This window comes from Phocoena sinus, chromosome 6 (assembly GCF_008692025.1).
Source record: "Phocoena sinus isolate mPhoSin1 chromosome 6, mPhoSin1.pri, whole genome shotgun sequence".
Classification (NCBI taxonomy): domain Eukaryota; kingdom Metazoa; phylum Chordata; class Mammalia; order Artiodactyla; family Phocoenidae; genus Phocoena; species Phocoena sinus.
Window position 1 is genome coordinate 107,326,685 of NC_045768.1, and position 27,950 is coordinate 107,354,634.

The 27,950-nt window shown below is 52.3% G+C and overlaps 1 protein-coding gene across 1 annotated transcript; it reads left to right on the forward strand.

The window, feature by feature from the left end:
- The first annotated feature begins 328 nt into the window (after positions 1-328).
- Positions 329-25,843, forward strand: C6H8orf74 (chromosome 6 C8orf74 homolog). The gene is made up of 4 exons (XM_032636141.1): positions 329-397; positions 1,879-2,071; positions 22,722-23,125; positions 25,486-25,843. Exons 1-4 carry the CDS (start codon positions 350-352, stop codon positions 25,723-25,725), a joined length of 885 nt encoding a protein of 294 aa, XP_032492032.1. The 5' UTR covers positions 329-349; the 3' UTR covers positions 25,726-25,843.
- The last annotated feature ends 2,107 nt before the right edge of the window (positions 25,844-27,950 follow it).

Sequence of the window (27,950 nt, forward strand, 5' to 3'; positions counted from 1 at the left end):
ATGGCCATGAGGACAAGAAAGGTGGAGTCACACGGCCGACGGGAATGATGGCTCTGAGTGGTTGACGTGGCAGATGCTGGGACCTCCGTGAGCTCTCACTCATGGCCAGGACCCGCCCCCCACCCCCGGCCAGGCCCGACACCAAAGAGCCTGGGCAGGTACCAGTGGAGGCAACCCCAGGACCAGACAGCTCAGCCAGCGACTCCCCCAGAGCCCTGGGCTTTCCACCCTGAGGCTCCTCTGGGAAAGCCACCTCCAGGTGGGTCTTCATGACCTCACAAAGCAGGCACCCTCAGCCTGAAGCTCTGTCAGTCCTGGCTAGGTCTCCTGGCAACTGGATGTAGAGGCCATGGCACTCCTGACACCCCAGGGAGTGAAAAAAGTCTTCCAACTTCAGGTGAAGAGAACACGTGACTTTTCAAAGGGAGCGTGCTCAGATTGATCTAAGAGTGAGGTGTGTCCTCCGAGGGACCCCTGGACAGGATCTCCTGTCCCAGCACGCCAGCTCTGAGGCCCGCCCGCCACGGGTGTGTGCCCGGGGGATGCCAGGCCAAAGTCTTCCCAGCCCTTGGAGCTTGGGGCTATTTTCCGGGCCTGATGCAGCTGAGCCCGCGCGGAGGGACAGAGGAGGTGGGCATGGAGGCACTGTGCCCCGCCCCCCACACTCCAAGGAGGGCCCGGGAGGCCCCAGGGGCTCGTCACAGGGGTGCCACCTTCACCAGGAGCTCCAGGACCCTGTGAGCCCTCTGGGATTGTACGCCAACGTGTGGAGGGAGTGTGTGTGTGTGATTGTGTATGTGGTAGAGGGTGGGGTCTGTGTCTCTAGGGCAAAGAAGGGGGCAGATTTTGATGGTTTCTCAGAACCATTTCTGAGGCCGGAAGGCATGAGCAAGGTGGGCACCTGCGGAGTGAAGAGAATCCAGCCTGCAGGGCCCGGGCCTCTGAGCTGTCCACAGAGGGGTGTCCGGGCTCTGCTACAGACCTCGGGCCAGCTATGTGCACAGGTCAGCCTCTGACCGGCAGCCTCAAACTGTTGGGGAAGCCCCCGGCCCGGGACCTGTGATTTCACCACCTTCCCTGGATCTTCCAGCCAGCTGTCCCATCAGGTGCCAACCTAGGGGTCTAAAAGGGCTGCAGGGGTGGAGAGAGGAGTGACCAGGGGCTGAGACAAGGCTCTGGGCCTTACTCGGGCACCGTCTTCCCTCAGTTCCCCCTCCCCGCACCCCAGGGGAGCTCCAATGTTTGGTGGTTGCCCACTTCATGCCACACCTTTTCTTACCCCCTCCCTGAAAGGCACTTGATTCTCCTACATGTGTCGGTGTGATCTCTAAGAACCTTCTGGAAGGGCCAGGCGAACTCTCAAGTAAAATGAATCTTAACCTATAGAGGGGAATAAGAGGTACCCTGACCAGTCTCTATCGCCTAGCTTCACCAAGCAAGACACATTTCTCTGCTAAAGCATTGCATCTCCAAACCTCTTCTTGGCCAGTCATTTACACTTTAGTATGAATTTCATGATCAGATCACCATCTCTGGAGCAGTTAGTTGGGAGTCGTCTCAGAGGAATGTCAAATTTTGTTTGAGGGAAGGGGAAGCAAGGATCATAATAATTCAGGACTTGAGGCCTGCTGGAGGTGTAGAAACCTGGAACTGCAGCAGCTAGCATGAGAACACCCAGAGGAAGGAGCAGTGCTAGAAAGGTGAGGGAAACCTGTCCAGAAATGAAAGATGAATTCTGCCCAAGCTTACCCCCATTCTGGGTCACACTTCAGGATGCTGGGGAGCATATGCTGGGCCCCCAGTAGTGTTTTGCCCAGTGACGATGGCATCCTGATTCCTCAGTCTCATCTGCCACCCCTCATATATCATGCCCTGCAGAAACCAGAAGGTCGGGAGCACCTACGGAGACTGTTGAACTGGGAAGAGTTTGACGAGCTCAGAGACTCCCGCAGAAGCATCCTGCTGGACACCCTCTACGAAAGTATCATCTTCGCTGTGGGCAAAGGCTTCCCCTGGGTGGAGGTGGCCCAGGTGGTCAAGTTCACAGAAGAGCTGCTCAATGAAACCAAAGGTACGGGGCATCCAGGGCAGGAGTCAGAGAGGCTTGGGGAGGACACACAACCCCAGGAGCTCTCCAAGGAGCCTGGAGCCCCTTCCTTTTTTTCCCTGGCATTTAGCCTCCTTGTATGCTCCCAAAGAGGGGCCCTGTCCAGATTTTCTGGAAAGTGGAGCAAACAGAATGTCCTTGCTGAGTCTTATCCCTGATCTCCCTGGTGGAAACTCTTGCACCACGCCAAGCTGTTCACAAAGCAACCAGGGGTGTTTGCTTTTCAGTCAGTCATTTACACTTTAGTATGAACTTCATCATTAGACCCATACCTCTGGGGCAGCTCGTAGAGAGCAGTCTCAGAGGGAAGTTAATTTTTGTTTTAGAAAAGAGAGAAGGAGGGACCATAATTTAGAATTTTTGTTTTGTTTCTGCTTAACATAAATGTGTCACTGTTCTGCTTAAAGCCCTTCATTGACTTTTCACTGTACTCCTGAGAGACTGCAAATTGCTCCCAGCAACAGTTCTTGCTCTGCTGAGTGTCTTGAGGGAATCCTCTACAGGCGTCAGCTTGCTGGCAGGGATGGGGGAACAACAGTCAGGTTATGGAGGGAGCATCTCTCCCACCCCTACCCTGCGTTGGGCTTCAGGAGAAGAGGGTAAGCATCTCTCCCCGTGATCCGTGGCACAAGGGGATGTGGCCACATCTGTCCACCCCTTAGGCTCTGAGTTGCCGATTCATCCATTGAGCAAATCCATGGCCACCATCGTCGTAATACTCAGCCAAGAACCATCAGTAGGTGCTAAGACCAGCGGGTGAATGCTTGATGGGAAATGGGGTATTTACACACTTCCCAAGAACCTCACTGATTGCAAAGAGGAAAAGAACACTTTTACAGTGAGGTAGCCTGGCAGACACCCCCTTAATCAAATGATCCATTCATAAGAGGACACAGAATACTCTGCCGCCTGACGGGATGCAAAAGAATTAGCCAGCCTCCTTCTGTGATGGTTCTAGCAAAGACTCAGAACATGATGTCATAAAAAAAAAAAACAACACTCCCAATTAGGGGCACTGCACAAAGTCCCTCTCCTGTAAGCTTCAAAGCATTAAGGTCTTGAGAAGCAAGGAAAGATAGAGGAACTGTTCCAAACTGAAAGACACTGAGGCGACGTGTCCACTAAACACGACAGGTGATACCAATTTGGGTCCTTTCGCTGTAAAGCATGTTATTGGGACAGCTGGAGAAACTTGGGTCAGGTCTTGGGATTGGACGGTAGTGACGTGTCGACGGTGCTCTCCGGATTCTGGTGGCTGTGGCTATGAATGTCCTTGTGTGAGGAAATGCACACGAAAGGATCCTGGAGGGTGGGGCATTAGGTGGATCACTTATTCTTTAAGTAGTTTGGGAAATTCATCTTTGTACTATTTTTTTCTAGCTTCACTGAGATATAATTGACATACAATACTGTATAAGTTTAAGGTATGCAACATGATTTGATATATGAATAGATTGCGAAATAATTACCACAATAAGTTTAACGAGCATCACCTCACCTAGTTACATTTTTTTTTCTTGTGACGAGAACTTCTCAGGCCTACTCTCTTGGCAACTTTCAAATATACAGTATGGAATTGTTCATTATAATCACCATGCTGTACATCATATCCCCAGGACTTAATTATCTTATAACTGAAAGTTTGTACCTTTGGCCACCTTCGCCCATCTTGCCCACATCCCAACCCATGCTTCTGGCAACCACCTATCTCTTCTCTACTTCCATGAGTTCAGTTTTCTTTAGATTCCACATGTAAGTTAGATCATACAATAGTTGTCTTTCTCTGACTTTTCTCCCATACCATAATGCCCTCAAAGTTCATCATGTTGTCACAAATGGTAGGATTTCCTTCCTTTATGGCTGAATAATATCCCTGTGTGTGTGTGTGTGTGTGTATGTGTGTGTGTACACACATATACATATATATATATACACACACACACACATATATAGTATATATTCACATTTTCTTTATCCATTCGTCTGTCAATGGATCCATGGGTTGTTTCCATACCTTGGCTATTGTGAATAACGCTGCAATGAACATGGGGGTCAGATATCTCTTCAAGAGTGATTTCATTTCCTTTGAATATATACCCAGAAGTGGGTTTGCTGTATCATGTGGTAGTTCTATTTTTAGTTATTTAAGGAACCTCCATACTGTTCTCCATAGTGGCTGTATCAATTTACATTCCCACCAACAGTGCACGAGGATGCCCTTTTTTTCCACATCCTCTCCGGGGCTTGTTATCTCTTGTTTTTTTGAGGATAACCATTCTAATAGGTATGAAGTGAGATCTCACTGTGGTTTTGATTTGCATTCCCTTACGATTAGTGACGTCGAGCATCTTTTCATGTGCCTGCTGGCCATCTGTATGTCTTCTATGAGAAAAGGCGTATTCAGATACTTTCCCCATTTTTATTATTTTATTTTTAATATTTTACTATTCGGGTGTTTGCTGCTGAGTTGTATGAGTTCTTGACATATATCGGATACTAACCCCTTATGGGACATACGGTTCGCCAATATTTCTTCACATTCTGTAGGATGGCTTTTAATTTTGTTGATCATTTCTTTTGCTGTGCAGAAGCTTTAATTTGATGCAGTCCCACCTGTTGATTTTTGCTTTTGTTGCCTTTACTTCTGGTGTCATACCCCCCAAAAAAGCATTATTAAGATCAACGTCAAGGAGATTTCACTGTTTTCTTCTAGGAGTTTTATGGTTTCAGGCTGTACTGTTTTTTTAATAGACTGTATTTTTTAGAGCAGTTTTCAGTTCACAGCAAAATAGAGCAGGAGGTACAGAGATTTCCCACAGAAACCCTGTCTCCACACACTCACAGACTCCCTCGTTGTCAATATCTGCCTCCACAGAGTGGGTACATCTGTTACAGTCCATGAGCCTACACTGATACATATCACTCAAAGCCCATAGTCTACATTAAGGTTCCTCCTTGGTGTTATGCATTCGAAGGGTTTTGACAAATGTATCATGGTGTGTATCCACCATTAAAATATACAGAATGGGGCCTCCCTGGTGGCACAGTGGTTGAGAGTCCGCCTGCCGATGCAGGGGACACGGGTTCGTGCCCCGGTCCGGGAGGATCCCACATGTCGCGGAGCGGCTGGGCCCGTGAGCCATGGCCGCTGGGCCTGCACGTCCGGAGCCTGTGCTCCGCAGTGGGAGAGGCCACAACAGTGAGAGGCCTGCAAAAAAAAAAAAAAAAAAAAAAAAAAAAAAAAAAATATATATATATATATATATATATATATATATATATACACAGAATGGTTTCACTACCCTAGAAATTCTCTGTGCTCCACCTCTTCATCCTTCCATTCCCCTCCATGAGCAGAAAGTAGATCATTCTACTGTCTCTGTAGTATTGCCTTTCCAGGATGTCATATAGTTGGAATCATACAGTCTGTAGCCTTTTCAGACTGACTTCTTTCACAAGTAATATGCATTTTAGTTTCCTACATGTCTTTACAAGGCTTGAGAGCTACTTTCTTTTTAAGGGCTGAATAATATTCCATTGTCTAGATATATCACAGTTTATGTATCCATTCATCTACTGAAGGATATCTTGGTTACTTCCAACTTTTGGCACTTATGAATAAAGCTGTAAGAAATATCTGTAAGTTTTTGCGTGGACATAAGTTCTCAACTCCTTAGGTAAATACCAAGGAGGGTAGCTGCTGGATCATACGGTAAGAGCATGTTTAGTTTTGTAAGAAAGCACCAAACTGTCTTCCAAAGTGGCTGCATCATTTTGCATCCCCACCAGCCACGGATGAGAGTTCCCGTTGCCCCACACCCTTGCCAACATTTGGTGTTGTCGGGGTTCTAGATTCTGGCCATTCCAATGGGCATGTTGTGGTCTGTCATTGTTTTAATTTACATTTCCCTGGTGACATATGATGTGAAGCATCTTTTCATAAGCTTATTTGCCATCTGTATATCTTCTTCTGTGACATGTCTGTTAAGATTTTTACCCTTTTTTTCACAGGTTTTTTTTTTCTTATTGTCGAATTTTAAGTGTTCTGTGTATATTTTGCCTAAGAGTCCTTGGTTAGATGTGTCTTCTGCAAGTATTTTCTCCCAGTCTGTGGCTTGTCTTCTCATTCTCTTGACACTGTCTTTTGCAGAATGGAACTTCTTGATTTTCATGAAGTCCAGATTATCAATTCTTCTTTCATGTATCATGCTTTGGGTGTTGTATATGAAAAGTCATTGACAAACCCAAGGTCATCTAGATTTCCTCCTGTTATCTTCTAGAACTTTAAGAGTTTTGTATCTTACATTTAGATCTGTGACCCATTTTGAGTTAATGATTATGAAGGGTGTAAGGTCTGTGTCGATTCTTTTGTTGTTGTTTGTTTACATGTGGATGTCCACTTGCTCCAGCACCATTTGTTGAAGATTGTCTTTACGCCACTGTACTGCTTTCACTCCTTTGTCAAAGATCAGTCACCTATATTTGCATGGGTCTATTTCTGGGCTCTATTCTGCTCCGTTGGTCTATTTGTCTATCGTTTTGTCAATATCACACTGCCTTATGTACTTCTGGGAAGCTTTTCTTTATTTTGAAAATTGTTTTAGGATGAAAGTTTTGTAATCTGTTAATTTGAGATCCTCCACTGGCCTTCTGACCAAGATCGTAAACAGCTGCCAAGCAAACAGGACTCCACAATGCCCTGTCCCAGATGCACCCAGAGCTCACCCACCTGTCCTATAAGCAGCACCCGAACGTCCACTCTCGCCTATTTTTCACCACGTCTTCACACCACCACCACCTCTTAACCAGTCCACGGCTTTCACATCTTGTATTTCTGCACTCGTTCACCAAACTGCACCATGATTTTTTTCAGACACACATAAAATCCCATCACTCCTCTGCTTCAAGCCACTCAGTGTTCCTACCACACATATGTGCATTGCATCAGCCTTTTTCTTTATTTTTGAGCTGCCGGGTGCCCTTCCATGTCTCTCCTCCAGGCCAGCGTTCCAACCCAGTGGTCCCAGCCTGTAGGCTTAAGCAAGACATGGCAATGCTCATGGGCTGGTTTCAGAGAAATTTCCAGAAATCCCTGGGAAAATTCATCCCACCCGAGACACCCCCTGCCCCCTCGGGGCCTTCTTGGCATCCCTCTGGGTCCCGCTCCCCACTGCTCACAGCAACGCCTGGCTACCAGAGTTCAGCCCCTGTTGTTTGAGCTCCCGCAGTGGCTCGTGGCCAGAACAAACACTGACTGCAGGAGAAGAATGTCAGCCCCAAGCAGGTGGGAACTCGGACTCTTTCAATGTTTCCATTAGAGCCTTCCACAGGCTGAGCCCTTGAAAAACAGTTGATGATGATGCAAACCCACTTCAAACTGGGGAGATTAGATTGCACTGGCGCTTTCAGTACTTCTGGCTATCACATACCTTACCAGTACAGTCTATCTATGTCTGGTAGACCTAAAGCTTAGAGTTGCTAGGAGACTCAGTGATTAGAAAACGTAATTCCCTTTACTTCAGGGACACCCCTCAACCAGCCAGGGAGGTTTTCCCAGCCTTTGCTGGCACTCCAAGAGATGGGGAGCTCCCTCTTGAGGCAATTCATTCCTTATTTATTTATTTTTGGCTGTGTTGGGTCTTCGTTGCTGCGTGCGGGCTTTCTCTAGTTGTGGCGAGCGGGGGCTACTCTTCGTTGTGGTGCGCGGGCTTCTCATTGCAGTGGCTTCCCTCATTGTGGAGCACGGGCTCTAAGCACGCGGGCTTCAGTAGATGCGGCACGCGGGCTCAGTAGTTGTGGCGCACGGGCTCTAGAGCACAGGCTCAGTAGTTGTGGCACACGAGCTTAGTTGCTCCGCGGCATGGGGGATCTTCCAGGGCCAGGGATCGAACCCGTGTCCCCTGCATTGGCAGGCGGATTCTCAACCACTGCGCCACCGGGGAAGCCTGTCAATATCATTCTTAAAATATGGCACCCAGATCCAGCACAATACCACCTGCGATTTGATCAATGAAGTGACCAGGGATTTTATCATCACCCTTGTCCTGGCCATTCATATAGCCCATGGGTTTATATTCTTTATCAGCATCAACGTCACAATCATATTGGACAGGCACTGCACCATCCCTAGCCATTTTCCCAGTCCTGTCCTTGCGCATGGCAATGTTGAATACACATGAAAGACTTTACAATCATCCCACTGATTCCGTCTTGTCAGTGTTGGCCCATTGTTGGCCCACTGTGAGATCTTAGTTTCCCCAACCAGGGATCGAATCCGGGCCCTTGGCAGTGAGAGCGCAGAAGCTTAACCAGCGGACCCACCAGGGAATTCCTCTTCTGGCATCTTTAACTCTTGATCCTGGGACATCAGCTTACAAGATTTCCTCTTACTTTTAAATCTCCTCAAATTTGTGAAACATGGCTGGTACACACATCAAGTAGGAAGAAGCTCTTGGGTGGGCTCCCAGTGCCTGGAATTGGACTCGGCGAAGATAGCGTCCATCTGGAGGCTCCAAACCTGGAGAGAAGACTCACATCCTAGTTCAGTCCCTTGCAGGACATGAGGACCTGGGCAGCCACACCACCTCTGAGCCTCTAATTACACATCGAGAGAAGGAGAAAAACAAAAGCGCCCACTTCATAGGACTGAGTTTATGACGATGAAGCCCACAGCACAGCGCTTGGTGCCTAGTCCGTGCTCACTGAGGACTGGCCCTTAGTTTCAGGAGGGACCACAAAGACCCGGAGATGCGACGGGGGTGATGTGATTCCAAGATGGCCTGATCGATCAGGTGTGGCTGGCCGTGCTTTGTGCAGGTCCCACTTCACATCAGCCTCCAAACGTCCAGGAGTCACCTCAGCCCCTTCTCAAGAGCAGCAGAGATGGTCCCAGGCCCTTTCTCCTCAGATGCGTCGCAGGGAGCGGGGCAGGACAACGTGCAGGGAGCAGGGCGCCTGGAGGTAAAGCAAACTGCAGACTCGTCCCCGAAATGGGGCTGCAAAAAAAGACACAGATAAGACGGTCCCGGCTCCATCCCTGGCTAACGGACCCGCTGTGAGTGCCGACTCCAGCTGACTCTGGGCTTGGAGGGTGCAGAGTGTGGGTGCAGCAGGGGAGAGCCACCCGAGAACCCGGCCTCCTGAGCTAGGCCCACGCACCTCAGGCCCCGCCACGCTGTCATCAGGATGACGCCTGCTGCTGTAGAAAGCGGCACGCTGGCCCGACATCACCCCGCAGAGCCACGCCCACACTGCCTCCCAGAAACCCACAACTGGAACACTTACAAGAGCGTGAACAAGCATATCAGTCCTCAGAGGCAGGGGGTGGAAATTTCAGCGGGCACCTCCTCTCTCCCCCAGACGCTCCTCCTTACTGTGCATCAGCTCCAGGCCCAGGCTGGGCCAGGCTAAAGGCCGCATAGCCGAGCAATCAGGCACCAAACTCTGCAGTCAGTAGCCCGGGATTCACGTCTGCCTCCAACACATTACTGTGCAACGTTGAGAGCAGTACTTTACCTCTCTGTGCCTTCCATTCCTTACCTCTAAAATAGGGCCATGATAGTTCCAACTCATAGGGCGGTTGGAAAAACTAAAGAGACAGGGCCTCCAGAGTATAATAGAGTGCGAGGCATATAGGAAATGCTAGGCAAAGGTTAGCTCCCCGTGGAGGTGAGGCAGGCCGCACAACAGAGGCTGGCGGTCCCGGACCAGAGGTTGCTGCACGCTGCCCCCGCCCCGCCCCCCCACCCCGCCCCACACCCAGGGTCTTGCTGTCTGGGCCATTTCTTGTCTCTCCCTCCCCCTGCAGGCAGGACTGCAGATGGGTTCAAGTCAACAGCCCACCTAATGGAGGTCCAGACTGGCCCCTAATGCAGCTGCCCCGCCCTCGGGCGCACTGGTGAGGAGGGCCCAGTGCCCACCAGCATGAGGAGATGGTGTATCTTCATTCCCCCTGTTAGGGGACCCCAGCCGTCAGGGGCAGGAAGGTCAGATCCCAAATGAGCTCTAGTCCTTCGCATCTCGTGTCCCGCCTGCCCCTTCCCCCAGGCACATCCCACCCATCACAGGTCGTAGGCCGTGGGATGCACACAGCCGGGCGGGGGTGGGGGTCACACTGGCCGGCCAGCTCACCTTCCAGCTTCTGTTTCGGCTAAAGTCCACAGTGGGCTGTCCCTCTTCTTGGAAGCTAGCTTCTCCAGGGATGAATTTTTTTTTTTTTTTTGGTGGGGGTTAATCTAGGGCTAGTGATGGTTGAGTTCTGTTTGCATACTAGGTAACAAAGTTGGCAGACAGCCCTTAAGGAGGGTCATGTTTGCACAACAATGATTCAGAGCTCTGCCAGGACGGCCGCCAGCTCGGCTTATCTCCCGGCCCAATCGAGTCTCAGAACCGGGAGGGAAAGCGTGGCCCATTATTCAAAAGCATAAGCTGATTCCGTGCTGGCAAATGGCTCACCAGGACGTCCTGATCTCAGTCCTTTAGTCGGCACCTCCTCTGCCAGCCTCCGGGAAGCCCCGGGCAGATCCCATCCTGCTGCGTCCTTGGGGCCCAGGGTGAAGTCACCAGTCTGGACACAGAGGGACAGAAGGCTGCCAGCTCCATCCCGGTGGGAGGAAATCACAGGAAGCAGCAGATCTTGCATACCCTGCCTCGGGTCCCGGAGAGGAAAGGAGAGAGATGCTGGGCCATTTGGGGACCTCGGGGAGCTGCAGAGATTCAGGGTGCCTGGGGAAGCCCCACGATTCTTATCTCCGACGGGCACATTGCAGCAGGGGAAGCGGGTGGAGAGCAGCCTCCCCCTGCCTCAGGCTTCACTCAAGTCTGCAGGCACCCGAGCCAGCGCAGATGCTCGCCCGGGGCCTGTGACCACCTGCCCACCGTCACTTCAGCCACTTTGCAGCTTCTGCTTCGTGTCATCATCGACATCTGGCAGCCACTGGCTTCTCTCTGGTGTTCCCCCTGGACGTCTGGGCTAGGAAGAACCCCTTTCCTGCTGGCCTGGCCCCCAAATCCTGAGTCTGGGAGGAAGTGGGCCTCAATGGCCGGCTGGTGGAGGCGCGAGGCGGCCAGGCGAGTGTCCGGTGAAGTGCGTCACGGCGCTGGCATCTGCCGTCCTACCCACGGCCACTCCTGATTCTCCCGGAAATGTCATCCAGGCAGCCGTAGGATGGAAGGCAGCCACTCCAGCCGACCCCGACAGCCCGGGGCTGAAGGGAGGCAATGACTCCCCCAAGCTCCCTGCACAACCTGGCCAGCGCACTCACGGCCATGCCCGGGGCCACGCCACCAGCCCCCAAGCATCTGCCCACGTTGGCGAGCCTCCAGCCATTCAGGAGCGGCCCCGCAGAGAGCAGGGGCCCTTCTGTCTTCCTGAAAGGCTGCCTGTCCAGCGGCTTTCTCCTGGGCAGCCCGAACCCCACACCTCTCAGACCAAACCTGGAGGAGAGGCCTTTGGAGGCAACTTTGCTGATGGAGAGTGGAAGTTTCCACAGAAGCCGCTGACTGAGATCTTAGAGCATCTCTTGGGGCAAAGGTACAGCTCTCATTCCAGAGATCCCTCCCTGAGCGTATTCATTTGCTCGGGCTGCCATAATCAAGTTCTGCAGACTGAGCGCTTTCAACTATAGTAATGTGTTTACTCATCGTTCTGGAGGTTGGAAGTCCAAGATCAAGGTGTGAGCAAGGCTGCTTTCTTCCAAGGCCTCTCTCCTCGGCCTGTGGATGGCTGTGTCCTCATTCTGTACCTCACATGGCCCTTCTGTGTATCTTGTCCTAATCTCTTCTTATAAACGCGTCAGTCATATTGGATTAGGGCCACCCACATGACCTCATTTAACCTTAACGCCCTCTGTAAAGACGCTATCTCCAAGTTCAGTTACATGCTGAGGGGCTGGGGCTTAGGATTTCAACATATGAATTGGGCGGAGGCGAGGGGGAGTGGGGCGCACTGTGTTAACACAGCCCCTGACACCGAGTGGGGTCACAGCCCACCGGGAAAGGATGAGCCCGTCAGTCGGCCAGAAATCAAAACCATGCCGTGGAACCTTCCCCAACGTTCCCCGAGGGGCCATCCCTGCTGCGTAGGGGGGCACAGAGATCCTGGCATTTCCGCATGTAGCCTCTGTAAGCCTCACTGTGACCTTGCATCATGGGCATTATTTTAAAGATGAAGGAACTGAGGCCCAGAGAGTTTAACTAGCTTGCCCCAGGTCAAAGTGGAGTCAGGATTTGAACCCATGTCTGTCTGACAGCAGAGCACACCCCCTACCCCGCCCTCCCGCCTCCACCCTTGGCCATGCGACCTTCCATCTTGACCTGAAGGATCTGTACACAGGGCACATAAGAAGCTGAGGAGCCCCCAGCCCTGCGGTGAGTGGAACGAGGCTGCTGGCATGCCGGGGGAGCTGAGCACCTGGAAAGCCAGGTGACACACCTGGGGACTGGGTTCCTGACTTGGTCACCTGGAGCTACTGCCAGCACGAGCCTGGGATCCTGGCCCCAGCAGGATGGCTCCGATGCGGCGGGTGGCGTAGGCCCAGCCCAGAGGGTGAGCTGTGCCCGTCGGCTAATGTGTTCTTGCATGCATGTGCCCGAGTGTCGGTAGGTGGTACTGGTGCCCTGGGGACCAGAGCTCTGGCCCTTTGGAATGACTCCCTGTTCTCCCTCTAACTTCCCCCGTTCTTCCTCGATCGGCTGGACGTGTTGGCCGGTCTCTGAGTTCCCCAGCAGCAGAGGGGACAAGGGACGGGTAAGAAGTTGCCAAATTTTAGTCTCAGTACAGTGCTCTGTCCCTGAGACGGTGGGATTAGGTGGTCATTTTCATCTCGGGGATGATGACGATGAGGATGATGATGAAATCCAAAGTCAGAGGCCCCTCACCAAACTTGAGGTGGCTGCAGAGGGCATACACGATGCCCTAGATGTGGCTACAGGGGACTGTCAGCTCAGTGGAAATCACCGCGGCTTCTTAGAGTCAAAAGGACCCGAGAGGTCACCTGATCCAAGGCCCCTCCCACCACACACACACACACACACACACACACACACACACACATTATTCAGGATTTCTCTCCCCAGCTAAATGCCTCCTCACTTCTCCGCTGATAAAGCTCTTGCTTCTAGAAATTTCTTCCTGCTTCTGAACTGAAATCTGTCTCTTTGAGCCTTCCACCTGTTGGCTCCTGTTCTGACCTCCGAACCCTCCCAAATCAGCTTAATCCTGCTCCACTCACTCAGCCATTGTCCAGCAAGCATCGCCCGAGCACCACGCCAGGACGTGGAGAAGAGCGGACATCCACTCAGCAGTCCTGACGTACAAGCCCTCCACGTGGATCATCTCATTTAATGTTCACACCAAGCTCTGTTGGGTGGGTACTACTGTCCCCATTTCATGATGATGCAACTGAGGTTCAGAGAGGTTAGGTAACTTGCAAATCGTCACACAGTAAAAAACAAAACCAGCATTAACCCTGAGATCATCTGGCCCCAGAGTTTTGGCAGTCCTTCTTGCCAAAGTTCTTTAGCATTAGCCAACTTCTTGAGGAATGGGGATGAGGGGTGCATTTGCTAAGCAGACAAAGCAGGGGACCACTATGGACAAAGAGAAGAACTTGGGCAAAAGCCAATGACAGTCTTTAAAATACCCGACCCTGTGTTTGCCCTTTGAGTCCCAGGAAAGTGAACAGGGAGAAAATCTCTAAAAGGACAACAAAGTCGTTCTAAATCTTAATGTGTAGGTAGATTTTTCCTTTAATGTGACTATTGGTTTCTGTTTAAAACAAACACAAAAAACCTAGTGAACGGGAAAACAGCAGGGTACTTGCTCAAAAAATTAAACATACACTTATCCTATGATCCAGCAATTCCACTTCTGGGTATATACCCAAAAAAAGTGAAAGTGGGGACTGGAACAGGTATTTGTACAACCTTGTTCGCGGCAGCATTACTCACAATATCTAAACAGTAGAAGCAACCCATCAACAGATGAATGGATAACCAAAATATGGTCTGTACATACAATGGAATATTATTCATCCTTCAAAAGGAAGGAAATTTTGACACATGCTACAACATGGATGAACCTTGAGGACATTCTGCTAAAGGAAAGAAACCAGTCACAAAAAGATAAATACTACATGATTCCATTTCTATGAGGTACCTAGGGTGATCAGATTTGTAGAGACAAAGTAGAACTAGAGTTGCCAGGGGCTGGGAGGAGAAGGTAAATGGGGACTTAGTGTTTAACGGGGAGAGAGTGTCAGTTTTGCAAGATGAAAAAAATCTTGGAGATGGATGGTGGTGATGGCTACACAACAGTGCAAATGGACTTAATGCCACTGAACTGTGCACTTAAAAATGGTTAAAATGGTAAATTTTATGTCGTGTATATTTTACCACAATAAAAATAAAATTAAAATGCCCTAGTGGAAGTACTGCACTTCTGTATATGTCATGTCTTCGGTTCACTCCTCAAAAATACTTCAGTAGCTGAGGTACACTCGCCTTGGAGCTGGCGAATCTGGGTTTGAGCCCTGATTTTGCATAGGTCCACTAAGCGTCAGTTTCCTCATCGGTTATATAGCAGCAATTACCTCTATTATGAGTTGATTATGACCAATTAAATAAATTGATGGATAATTAAATGCTTTAAAACTCTAAAGTAGCATGCCAGGGTAGGCTGGTTGTATTATTATTTACTGAGAGCTGAACACTGGGCAACAACTACACGTCCAGAGTGTTTTTGGAAAGATCCTCCGGAACTGGGAAATCTGGTCCATTCGAGCAGGTTCCTGCCACTGAGGAGCTCACAGTAGCAGGGAGAGAGAGAAGAGAATGCTCCAGAATTGTTGGGGAGAGCTATGAACTATTGGGTCACTCAGTAAATGGTCTCACCAGAAGAGTTGCCCCTTCCTCTACCCTCTGAACCCCCTAACTGGGGACAGCCAACTCCCAGCCATCCTTTGACCTCAGCAGCCGGTGTCGCCAGGAGAAAAAGCACGTCAGCATCCATGACCCACCCCCAGCAAGGTAGAGAGAGCTTCCAGGTGAGGACCTAGGAGGGAGAGGATTGAATGCTCCTCTAGGAATGCATTGCCCGAGGAGCATGCGGGATCCTCTGGAAAGCCAGATTTATCCCAGAATAGCTCACAGTCCCCGGGGAGCTGGAGGCCACGCCTAGAATCTTCACGATGACGAGGATGACAACCACGTGATGTACTGAGTGCCCCTGTGTACCTGGCGCTTCGGAAAGCTCCATCACATATGCCCACATCTAACCCTATGAGGTAGACTTTTTTGTTGTTTTTGTTTTTGTTTGCGGTACGCGGGCCTCTCACCGTTGTGGCCTCTCCCGTTGTGGAGCACAGGCTCCGGATGCGCAGGCTCAGCGGCCATGGCTCACGGGCGCAGCCGCTCCGCGGCATGTGGGACCTTCCCGGACCGGGGCACGAACCCGCGTCCCCTGCATCGGCAGGCGGACTCTCAACCACTGCGCCACCCGGGAAGCCCGAGGTAGACGTTTTTATTGCCTCCATTTTACAGATGAGAACACTGATGTCCAGAGAGGCAAAATAACTCGCACGAGTGGTTAAGAAGCAGAAGCAAGCTGTGAGCCCACAGCTGTCTGAATCCCCAGTCTGTGCTTCTTAAAACCACACCAGGCTGTAAGGAACGGCCCCAGCGTCAAGGCCATCTTCAGGCCAGGGGTGCCCTGGGCTCACTGGGGGCCTCCTCGTGACTGTGAATGGTGCCTGAAAACAGAGTACGTGGCTGGCAAGGTGCAGTGCGACCAGATCCTTGGTACGGTGGTCAGAGTGCTGACCGGTCAGCGGCCCTCAACATCCAGGCGAGACCCTCCACCAGCAAAAAGATCACAGCTCGCTGAAGGTTCAGACGATGGTTAGCATTTTTTAGAAATAAAATATTTGTTAATTAAGGTATGCACATTGTCTTTTAGACATAGGGCTATGGCACACGTACGAGGCTACAGTATAGTGTAAATATAACTCGCATACGCACTGGGAAACCGGAGAACTCGGGTGACTCGCTTTATTGCAATATTCGCTTCATTGCAGCGGTCTGCAGCTGAACCCGAAATATCTCCGAGGTCTGCCTGTATTTGCCTCAACTAAATCTAAGGAACATCGCCTAGGCTCAACCCTTTTTGGCCGTTTGCTGAGCCTATTAGCATATTTTGCTGAGCTCATTAGCATATTCAGGACATCTGTTTAATTTCCCTGGATCCAACACGTGTTCAAGGCCGTGCATTTTCATGTAACACCTGTGGCAAAACAACCTTTGGAAAACTGGCCCTTCCAGTGTCCATCTCCAGGGTCTACAAAGCAAGCCCAAGCCTCTTAGATCTGGTTGCTGAGAGGGGCCTTGCCCGGTCAGGCTGGGGTTGGAATTCTGGCTCTGCCGCTCACCAGCTGTGTGCCCTGCAGCAAATCCCTTGACCTGTTGGAGCCTCAGTTTCTCTCACAGGTAAAGTGGGGATGGTGGCTACATCTGCTCACCTTGCTGGGAGGCGTTGGGCGGAGCCTGAGATGACCCAGGGCGTGCGGGCCACAGAGGGAACCCCCTGAACAAGAGTCCTCTCCCCGCCAAAGAAAACACATCCCTTCTGAGCTGGCAACGGCGCCGCGGGGCGGATGAGTTTGGCAGAACATTTTCAAGAGCAGAAAGGGGGCGGGGAGCAGCATTCCGGACCCCGGATGCGGGTGAAGTGGAGGGTGAAGTGGCGGGCTTTCCTTTCCCACCATCCCAGGCTGCCCTGATAGGTGCTCGGGTATTGGGAAGGGTAAGCCGGGCCAGGCTGCAGCCTGACTGGGTTCCTCCCCTCACAACCAAGGCAGGGGCAAACAAACTGGTTTGTCATGGGGCACCAGTGGCAGCTGGATCCTCCACTTCACCCACCCGAAGGAACAGCCCCTCTTCTCCTTTCCCAAGCCCCCAGGATGCACCCCTGTGCTTACCCTTGCCCAGCCCCAGACCCAGCCCCAGACCCAGCCCGTGAGGGATGGGCGGGAGGGAGCCCAGAGCGCCCGGTCCAGGCCCAGTGCCTTTTTGCCCTGATTCTGGAGCAACAGGGCTATTCCACCCACGCTCTGGCCCCGCGTTCCCCTCCGCCCCTCCCCTGTGCTCGGTGCAGGTACTGGCCTCCAGGCCCTTGCAGACCGTCTTCAGGAAGTTCCTAGCAGCCAATGCAAATGAAGGCCACTCCCTGTAATTGAAGAGCAACTTGCAAGGACAGATCAGTCCTCCCGAAGCCAGAGACTTCTCCCTGAGACTTAATCCTTGGCTCTCTGAGTCATCAGGGGCTTCTCAACCCTTGACAAATGGAGGGTGGTCTGGGTGCCAAGTGTGTCTCCTGAGCCAGCTTGGGACAATTTTTGCTGAAAACCAGAACTGGTCCAAAGAATGTCTTGGGACTGAAAGTTAGAATTCAGCCCAGGGGTCCTTCCCTGTTGACCCGGGACAAGGCCCACACTTGTGTTCTATGGCTGAGGCCATGGCCAAGCCCGTAGGAGGGCATCTGCCAGGATGACAGGCAGCTGGGATACCTGTGGGTGTTAGCGCGACGGGGCCCGCGCACTTCTTGATTCAAACCTGGACTCCGTCGTGCATGGCTGCCAGGGCCGAGCGGAGAAGACCAGGGCTGGCCTAGCCGAACGAGGCAGCCGGGGCTGCCCATATCTGGAGGTTGCAGGTGACCCCAGCCCCACGTGCTGCCTGGCCAGGTGGGAGGAGGAGTAGGGTGCCTTCCTGCAAATCCAGTTCCTCAGAGCCCAGAGAGGTTTCCATGATTCACCTCACCAAGTTCACACAAAGATGCCTCCATACAGGCCTCAAGTCCAGCTTTGGTTATCAGAAACCGATGGCCCCACACTGCTGCCTGCCCTCTGGGACACCTTCACTGGCCGTCCCTGCCGTCCTCCACATACTATCCTACGGAAATACCTGCCTGACATCTCGCTTCTCAGCTTAATGCCTCTGAGTGGTCCGCAGCTCTGAGCCGAGATTCTTAACTTTTCCTTTAGGAATTTGATGATTCTCTCTAACGTGCACTCTCCCCAGAAAAAATGTGCATGCAAAATTCGAGATGCAATTCCGGGGTCCCGGTCAGTCCTGAAGCCCTTCCTTGGATGTCCTTGTGTTTCGTGAATTCCGGTTCAAGAGCCCAGCTTCTGTGACGAAATCTAGCTCTCTCATGCGACCTGCACAGCTTGCCCTCTGCAGACTGAAGACCTCAAGCCGTCTGTCCCCCATCCCAGTCCCCCAGACTTCAGCCTTGCCTCCCAGAAACTCTGAACCAGGTGTGGATCCCTGCACCTGCTCCTCTGCTTCTACGAGTTCCACTTTTTTAGATTCTGTATACAAGTAGGATCACACAGTATTTATCTTTCTGTGTCTTGCTTATTTCAATCAGCATAATCTCCTTCAGGTCCATCCATGTTGTTGCCAATGACAGGATTTCCTTCTTTTTTAAGGCTGAATAGTATTCCATTGTGTGTGTGTGTGTTTGTGTGTGTGTGTGTGTGTGTCACAACTTCTTTAACCATGCATTCATCTACAGACATGGCAGACACTTAGGCTGTTTCCATATCTCGGCTCTTGTAAATAATGCCATGAACATGGGGGTGCAGATATCTCTTCAAGACCCTGATTTCATTTCTTTGCGTATATACTTAGAAGTGGGATTGCTGGATCCTTCTGAGAAGTCATTTTAGATGTTTTTCCCTAACTGCCCACTGCTATCAAATTTTAATATCCTGGGTATTCTGTATGTCTGATTATATACTATATGTATATCTGCTTTATACATATAAAGTTTACCTTTTGTATTCAATGCAAGGTTAAAGATGGCTAAATAACATTTGAAAGTTAGATTAAAAACTGAAAAGCTGTCAACGTTGAACTTAATTATACTTTCTGAGTAAATTTTATTGTGACTTATTTATGTACGTGAATTCTCAAATTACGTAGACAAAGAAGAATTTATACAAATATATAATGATGAGAGCAATGCAAGCAAATCTTAAAATGTCATTCAAAACTGTTATTTTTCTGGCAAAACAATGGACAAAATTAATTTCTTAAAAACTATTTTCAGTAAATTTAACTTTCAACTTTTGCTTAATACAGCAAGGTAACCAGTTGATAAGGCTGTGGTGTGGGGTACAGTGGTCTGGGAGGCCCCTGTGAGGACCAGTGGGACCCAACGGATGCTCTCTAGCCTGCCAACTCCCAACCCCCAGCCTTTCATTTCCTCAAATGGGCCATGCTTTATCCAACCACAGGGCCTTTGCACAGGCCGTTTCCCCTCCCTGCTTTCATTCTTTTCCACCTCTCTTTGCCCAGTAACTCCTCTGACACTCCGCATCTCAGCTCCTTCACCACTTCCTCAGGGAACTGCTCCCCAATTTCCCTGAGAAAGTCACTTCTTCTACTGTGCCCCTGCCCAGCCCTACGTAGTCCTGAGCAGGGTTATACTATCTGTGTGTTTCCCCCCAGCCTTTCACCACCTTCCTGGACCATAAATGGGTTCTTGACACCTGGAAAGAAGGCCCCTAACGAATATTTGTTGAAGGGATAAATGAACAGCTCCTTCACCACACTTCACACGTCAGAATTTGTTCATTTACTCACTGGATAACTATTGGCCCCTACTGAGCTCTGAGTTGGGGGCTGAGAACAAAGAGGAGATGTCATCTGTTCAACAGTCTCCTCTTCCACAGACTGGAAGGTCTCTGGGGACAGGGGTCACAACAGAGGTAAATGTCCCACGCTTATCATATACTCTTGGTGTCCCCCGCCCCCGCTCCCCAAGGATCCCCAGGAAGAGCCTGGGAGTCGGGCAGGCCTCTATCCCCCTCCACATCTGGCCATCAGTCCTGCCACTCAAATCTGCCCCTTCTGCCCACGCCTGCTGACCTGGCATTCCAGTCCGGACTGGGCCGCAGTCTGCCCACAGGCCACCACGTAACCAGAGTCTCCCTGGGCAAGCCCTGCACTGCCTGGAGTACAAAGCCCTGGCTTCTGAACACAGCACTCAAGGCCCTCCCGTGTGCTTTCCACCCACCTCTCCGCTCAACGCTTGCCGTTTTCTGCCTCTACATTCAGGTGCCAACAACAACAAACTCGGTCTTGTTCCCCACCCGTGCCATGTGGCCGCTTGGCCCTCTGATCTCGCTCATGCTGTACCCATGCCATGCCTCCCCCGCCATCTTTGCTGGCTCAGTCCTGCTCAGCCTCTGAGATGTCACTCATGCAACATGTTCTCCAGGAGAACCCCATCCTTGGCTGAGCACTCCTCATCGCCTGATTCTGTTCCTCTTTACACGTGTGTTAACATTTGCTTGTGTATCTCTCCTGTGAGAACTTTGAGGGCAAGAGTCACATCTGATAAGACCCATGATAATATTGCTAGAACCTAGCATAGTGCCTAGGAATTAATAGGCCCTCAGTAACAGCTTGACAAATTAATTGTTGATGGATGGAGAGATGGATGAATGGATGATGAGTGACTGGATGGTTGGATGGATGGAAAGATGGATGAATGGAGAGATGGATGGGTAGATGGATAATGGATGGATGGGTGGATAGATGAATGGGTGGATGATGGATGGACGGATGGATGGATGGTGGTTGGATGGATGGATAGAGAGATGGTTGGGTGGAGAAATGGATGAATGGATGATGAGTGACTGGATGGTTGGATGGATGGGTAGATGGATAATGGATGGATGGGTGGATAGATGAATGGGTGGATGCTGGATGAATGGATGGATGATTGGGTGGATGCTGGATGGATGGATGATGGATGGATGGATGGATAGAGAGATGGTTGGGTGGAGAAATGGATGAATGGATGATGAGTGACTGGATGGGTGGATGGAGAGATGGATGGATGAATGAAAAGACCAATGGAGAGATGAAAAGATAGAATGAAAGAAGTGGCCGGGAGAGACTTTTCTCACAGCACAGAAACCAATGCCTCTTTTCCTACAGCATTCATTGATTACCATCCTGTAGTGGGTTCTGTGCGAGGCACTTGGACATGTCATCCCATTTGGTCCCCCTAACAGTCCTATGAAGTAAACATGACTGTCCCCCATTTTACATGCGAGGGAATGGAGGCGCAAGAGTCACAGCTGGGAAGGGACAGAGCTGCGTCAGCCGTCCAGGCCCAGGGCCCTCCCCTCCACCCCCCTGAGACAGAGCGCTGTCTTGGGCCTCGGAGCCTGCTGATTTGCCTTGAAAGGAAGGGAAGGCACAGCCCGCTAACCTTTAATTCTGTACAGTGGCGGGGCCTCCCTCCCTCCATCCCCCAGGAGACTGAAGCCTAAATCCCAGTGACGCTCCCCAGCACTCGCTAGCAAGGCTCAAGGTGGAGCAGTGCTCCATGTACTAATATTTCTCCAGGACCTGATACCTCTACCTTCTCAGGACTCAGGGGAGAGTTAAGGTAAATAGGTCCACGCAGAGCCGAGAGTGAGGGGCCAAAGTGAACACAGAATCGGTGGCGGGTGAGGAGGGTTTGAGAAACAAACGGTGCGGGCCAGGCTGAGACAGCCCCTCCTGAAGGCGCATGGGGCACCCTGGCTGGGGCGGGGAGACTCCACCAGGGCCCCGTGGGGGGCACCCCCAGGGGGAGCGAGGACAGGTATCTACGGGCAGGCTGACCTCCACCCCAGCAGGAAAGCCAGGCTCCCCGCCTGGAACGCCTGGTCTCTGTCTTCAGTAGACGGAGTTGTGGAATCCCCCAAAGCCTGTACCCAAGCTCCGGATCTGAAGAGCTGACCCTGAGTCAGGGGGCAGGAGAGACTTGGCCGAGTTCACAGTGCGCCTCGGGGACGGCATCCGTGTGAGGACTCAGGTCTCCTCGCACTGGGGCCAGGGTCATTCTCTGTCCCTTGTTCTGCCCTCTCCCTGCCCGGGGTCTGTTCACAGGACACGCACCTCGTTTAGCCGCAACCCTTTAGTGAACCATCCCTGTCTTAAGACGCAATCATTCGCTGGAGAGAGTCCTGCCCCAGCCCCAACCACACCCCTTCCCCAGGCTTCTGACAGGCTTGTGAGCAGGAGGCGTGAAAGGGAGGACATGGGAGAAGGCGGTTTACCCTCCAAGGAGCGTTGCCCGGTGCTACCCTCAGAGATGACTGATCTCTGTGCGGTCTAAACAACACTTGCCGAACTCTGTGACCCAAGTCGCCAATATAATGTCTCTCCAATCATCTCATGCTCCACTCGATTCAGAATCCTTTTTTATACCCTCATCTCCTTCCCAAAGGGTTTGAAGTGGAAACAACATAAAGCACAGCTGAAATAAGTCTTTAAAGCAAGAGTTATGTGTCAAAATATAGGTAAGGCGTGAGATAACCGTATCAGGACAAATGGGATAAATGTAAGCTACTACATAAAATTGCCTCTGAGCATCCCAGAGGCCAAGGCAAAAGGGGAAACATGGTGCACTCCATGGCTTTCAAGACCTAATAAATGGTGACATAGAATAGCTGGTAGGAGGTGGACTCTGGGGTCCAAGTCTGTATCAATCAGCCATCAATGCAGCTTTAGCCCCATTCACACTCGATGCCCGGCCCCTCTGTGCCCACAGGCTGCTCCATCACTGAGGCTGTGACGATCCTGGGGAACAAGCTCGGAGATTACCAGGGGCAGTTGAACACCACCCACCTGCTGGCCCAGTGCGACTACTTCCACAACACGTTCATCCGCCACTACAAACTCTACCAGTATGTCCTGGGCCAGGACCAGGACGTCAAGCTGACCGTCACTCACCTGGAGGTGTATGTGCCGCCTCAGCCCCTCCCACTGGCTGCGGGCAAGGACCTGGCCGTCTGGAAGCACGAACAGCAGGTGGTGGAGCTCAGCGCGGCCGAGGTGCAGAAGAGGGCCTACATGCTGCAGCTGAAGGAGGCCCTGCAACTAGAGCAGCAGCACCTGTTGCAGGAGTTGCTCCCGGAGCTGCCCAGGTGGCAGTACCAGGTCCTGAAGAGAGAGGTGAGGTGGGGTCCTTGGGGTGGGAGGAGACTCGCCTGCCCCCCACCAATGTCCTTTCCCACCAAGAGGACATCCGGGCTGGACCCTGAGGCCCGCAAGAGGTCCACACACCAGGAGGGGGCAGAAGGGGACAGGCTTTGCGTGCACGTTTCATGAAACATCCCTGAGATGTATAATTCGTGGCCCCATTTTAGTGATGAGACAACTGAGGCTCGGTCGCCTGGCCCAAGGTCCCCAGGCTAGCCTGTGGTAGAGTTTACATTTGGACTGAGGTCTGGCTGGCCCCAAAGTCCAAGTCCTTTCCACTGCAGATTCTGCCAAAAGAGTCCCCAGGCTGCGAACCACCATAGATTTCCTCAGTGCTCTTCGTCTGCTGCAGAGCCAGCGTCCATGGAGGATGCCTGGGCGGGGCGGGGAGTGGGGGGAAGAAGGAAGGGCCGTAGGGGACAGACAGCTCAGGGCAGTGATGTGATGAGGTGGGGGAGGGGCGGAGCCAGTGGCCCAGGGGTGTGTGTGGAGCTAGGAAACTGGCTGCCCTCTTGGCAGGTCTTAAGGACTCCTGGGGCTCCAGGAGCCAGAATCCCTGATGCCCAGCTCTTCAATAAATGGCTACTAGCTTGGTCCCGGGGCAGCCAACTCCTTGAGGGCCTGGCCGAGTCTAAATTCATTTTTTAATTATATGTAGGCACTGATAGCCTCACTGTTGCTTGTTTTTGAACACAGGGACAAGTATGTGCGTGTGTGTATGTATGTGTGCGTGTGTCAGGGAGGTTTGAGTTGGGGTGGGAATGGGGAGTCTCAGCGACTCTGTGTTCCAAAAGCGTCCTGGTTCTGAATTGTCAGCCAAAGAGTGGGTGGCTTTGGGACGCATTCCTTTAAATATGCATAAAACATTGGGGAAATCTCTAAACAATTAATACAATGGAACGAATGATACTCTTCTAAGTTTAAGTCTTCCCGGTAAATAGCGCAACGGCTGCCCTTCATGCATTGAGCGGGGACCCAACAGAACACAAGCAGCGGCTTGTCTCCACCTCCTTCAAGGGACCTTCCAAGATACGTGGGCAAGGCCACGGGTGGAAGGGGCCGCCTCCCCTCCTGCTGCCCCCAGCTCCCCTGCAGGCCTCCATTACCGGGCCTGCTGGTCCCTGCCAGGTGGAGCTTGTAGGCTAGAGTCCCCTCCACTCTGTGCCCCTGAGCTGGGGACACTCAACACCGCAGGATAAACATGGTGCGTCTTCTTGGAGCCCAATCCTCCCCGACGCCCTAGGGGAAGAACGCTATTTTTCTAGGGCGAATGTGAGATTTTGCATGGGATTCTAAGTTAAAATATGAGATCTCAAAACAGTGACTTGTAGGTAACCAGATACTCAAGGCATGTCCCCTGACACTCCCAGGACAAGCATGACCTCTCCGCTACTGATTGGTTGCTTGGGCAGGGAACTTGGAGAAACACAGTTACACGGTCCCTGTCGCCAGGATTTTATGATGCCATGATCCCGATTGCAATGACAGATAGGGTCTCCTGTTTAAGCTGGCGCGTGGTGGCTGAGTTTTCATTCTTCCCCAGTCTGGCTAGTTGGGGGACACACCCACTCTCTGACCGATTTCCCCTGACCCCTCCGATGAAGCCTGCAACTGGAGCTTTGAGATGTGAGAATGAGGTGAGGGCAGAAGAGGAAGGAAGGGGGCTGGCATCTAAATGGAGCTTAACCAGGGACTTCCCTGGTGGTCCAGTAGTTATGACTCTGAGCTTCCACCGCAGGGGGTGCCATTTGGATCCCCAGTCGGGAACCTAAGATCCCACATGCCATGCTGCGGGGTACAAAGAAAATAAAAACTGGAACTTAACCAGAAAGTAGGGGATACGGGGCTGGCCTCCGAGCCCAGAGCAGTGTGAACAATAAATGACACACTCAAATGGGGAGATTGCCACAGTACGCCCGAAGGAAGGAGGGAAGAAGCAAAAAGAGAGCTGTAGGAGAGGGCCACAGGGAGAGAAGTGCAGCTGCAGGTAGAGGACCACGGCCATGTCCAACCCCAGCTGGCCGGCAGGAAGGTGAGAGACTTCCTCGTCTCCCCACCCTCAGATCTCCTGCCAGGGTCTCCCATTGGCTGAACTCAGCCAGCAGCCACAGGTCAAGGGAGCTGGTTGATGCAGACCTTAAAAGTCAGCCTCCCAGGGCACAGAGTGGGGTGGAGACAGATGGGGAGTAGGTCTGGGGGGGAATGGAAGGTGCCAGCACACTGAGAAAGGAGGCGGCTGTGTTGAGAAGTTGCAACTGCGGTGGGACTCTGTCTGCAAATGGCCTGAGCCTTCCCCAGGCCCTGTTCACCAGGCCACATTCCGTTTCTTTCAGGAGCTAGAAAATCTCATCAACGAGGCCATTCACATCCAGATTGAATGCCTGAAGGAGCTGCTGCAGTATGAGATACAGATAACCTTTGATATTTTGGACCTGAAACTACAGAAGAAGACTCTAAACCTCAACGCTCCCACCCCTTCCCCGCTCCCCGTCACGGGCCAGTCAGGCCAAGATGAAGCTCTTAATTTGTACAAAGCAAACAAAGGGAGGAAAGCAAAAGCAAAGAAGATGTAGGAGGCCCCGGTGACCACGGTCTGAAGACTGATTGAGGAAGAGCCACTGACAGATAGAAAAGGATTATGTGGTGTGCTCAGCGCCCCAAAGATCAGAGGGTTTTAGCAATTCAAAGAAATAAAACAGCACTCACCATATTTTCTCTATCTTCTTGCTGGAAACCATCTTACACCCCCTGGAAGTCCAACCCAAATGGATTTTCCTTGCGTGGAGGAGGGGGCCGTCCTGTAAACCCAGGCAAACATCATTGACTAAGCCGGAGCTCAGACACGGACGACAGAACAGCCCCCAGAGGGTTTCAGCAGGTAAGAGGGAGGGCAACGCCGGATGCCGGGGAGGACCTGCAGCCAGCACAGTGGGTGGAAACAGGTGCCGGGACTCCTTCCTCCCTGAGGTCTGTACAAGGCGATCCGTCGCGTGCAGACTGCCCTGCCTGCCAGGTCTCCTGCTGGAGGACGCAGAGCTCATGCCCCTGCGATACTCTCCCTTCTGTGTGAATCCACGTCATTTAGCCAGAAGCAGAGGAACAGGTGCCATCCTAGACGTCAGAGACCTGGCGTTGAACCCAGCTCTGCCGCTGGTCGGCTGCGTGACCTTGCTCGTGTCCCTTCATCTCTGAGCCCAGGTCTCTCTCCTGTCAAGTGGGAGGCCTGCTGGCTAGTGTGGAAGGCCCCTCTCCCACGTTAACATTCTAAGGGAGAGACGAAGCACAGCCGGCTCTTCTCGGTTTTCAAGGGGTTCAAGGTCTGAGGGGGCTGAGTACCTCCTCAGAGCTGTAGAATGAGGCAGTGAAAGCATCAGGACTGGAGCTCATGCCGTGGGACCCTTATCTGTGCTTCTTCCCCTGCAGCCCTGGCCTCGTGCAAAGAGCTTCACAAACCCTGTGGTGGTTGGCTTGGTAATGCAGCTATATAGCTGACAGGTGACTGTGGCCCCCGAGATCAGGGCAGAAAGGATGGGACCACTCGCTGCCTCTCGCCGGGCCAGAGACCCACTCTGTCTCCTCGGCCGTCTGCTGCGTGGTCCTTGCTCACGCCGGGCCAGGCCACTGTGCAGGACTCCCATCCCTCACACCCAGCTCTCCAGGACCACCACTGCTCCCTGTGTCTTGCCCCTAAGGTGTGCCTGGGTTTACACGTTTGCAGGCAGAGTTGGTGTGCTTTTGGAGGCCAGGCTGGATTTAGGTCGAGGGAGCCCTGGAGCGGGCATGTCAGCAGCCCTGGAGCCTCCGAAAGAAGTCCAGGAGACGGGGGACCCCCGGCTAGGAAGGGGACCCCTCTGGGAGGGCTAATCCAGACTCTTCTGCCCACCTTGCCTTGCTGTTGCAGAGGGTGTGTTCCGTACCTGAGGAGTGCGCTAGGCTTCCCCACACCTCTTTGGACAGAGGAAGGAGGATCCAGGTTTTCCTTAAATGCTTTCATTCATTCATGCATTCATTCATGGATTCATCCTTCACTCCACAGCATTTTTCAACATCCATGTCTACTGTGTGGCTGAAACCACTACGGCCCCGATGGAAGTGTGAGAGCTGCCATCCCATCTGGTCCAGGCCTGACCAGGATCCCAGCCTGTGTGTGTGTGTGTGGGGCGGGTGTTTGGAGGAGGTGGAGGGGGAAAGTGGGTACTCCTCCAGCTCAGGCCATATGCTGGAGGACCCCCATCTAGAGCAAGAGAGACTTGGGCGCCCTGGCCAGCCTGGGAACCAGCTGGGCTGGGAACACTGCTCTAGTGCCCAGAAGCCACTGGAAGTCCTGGCTGACACTGGGCTGGGTCACTGACACGCAAAGGGGTTGACAGCTCCCTCCTGCCCTGTCTTTGTCCCAGGTTGCGGGAGGCTCAACCATCCCATCCACAGCCTCGTCCACATCCGTATCCCAGCCTTGCCCTGCCGGTGCCCAGAGAGAACCCTGAGGCTCTGGGCATTTTCAGACTCAGTCCATTAGGAGAGTGAGCTGTGTGGGCAGTGGACCAGGGGCGCTGTCCTCCCCACTGGACCTGGACCTTCCCCGGGAGGACTCCTGCCATGGGAGCCCCGGGTCGCCACCCCATGGTGGATCACTGGCCTGGCCGGGATCCTCCTCCTAGGACCAGCCAAGCTGCCAGCGGTGGGGTGGGCGCTGCGGGGGCTGAGAGGAGGAAGGGGGCTCCTGCGGCCTCATGTCCACGCTGCTTGCACCCCGGACCCTGCCTTCACCCTTAGGGGCAGCACTGCCCCGCCCCCTGGG

Coding starts and splice junctions, on each gene's coding strand:
- C6H8orf74 (XM_032636141.1), top strand. CDS start 350: ATGGCACTCCTGACACCCCAGGGAGTGAAAAAAGTCTTCCAACTTCAG. Junction 398..1,878: donor AAAAAGTCTTCCAACTTCAG/GTGAAGAGAACA, acceptor CATGCCCTGCAG/AAACCAGAAGGTCGGGAGCA. Junction 23,126..25,485: donor ACCAGGTCCTGAAGAGAGAG/GTGAGGTGGGGT, acceptor CGTTTCTTTCAG/GAGCTAGAAAATCTCATCAA.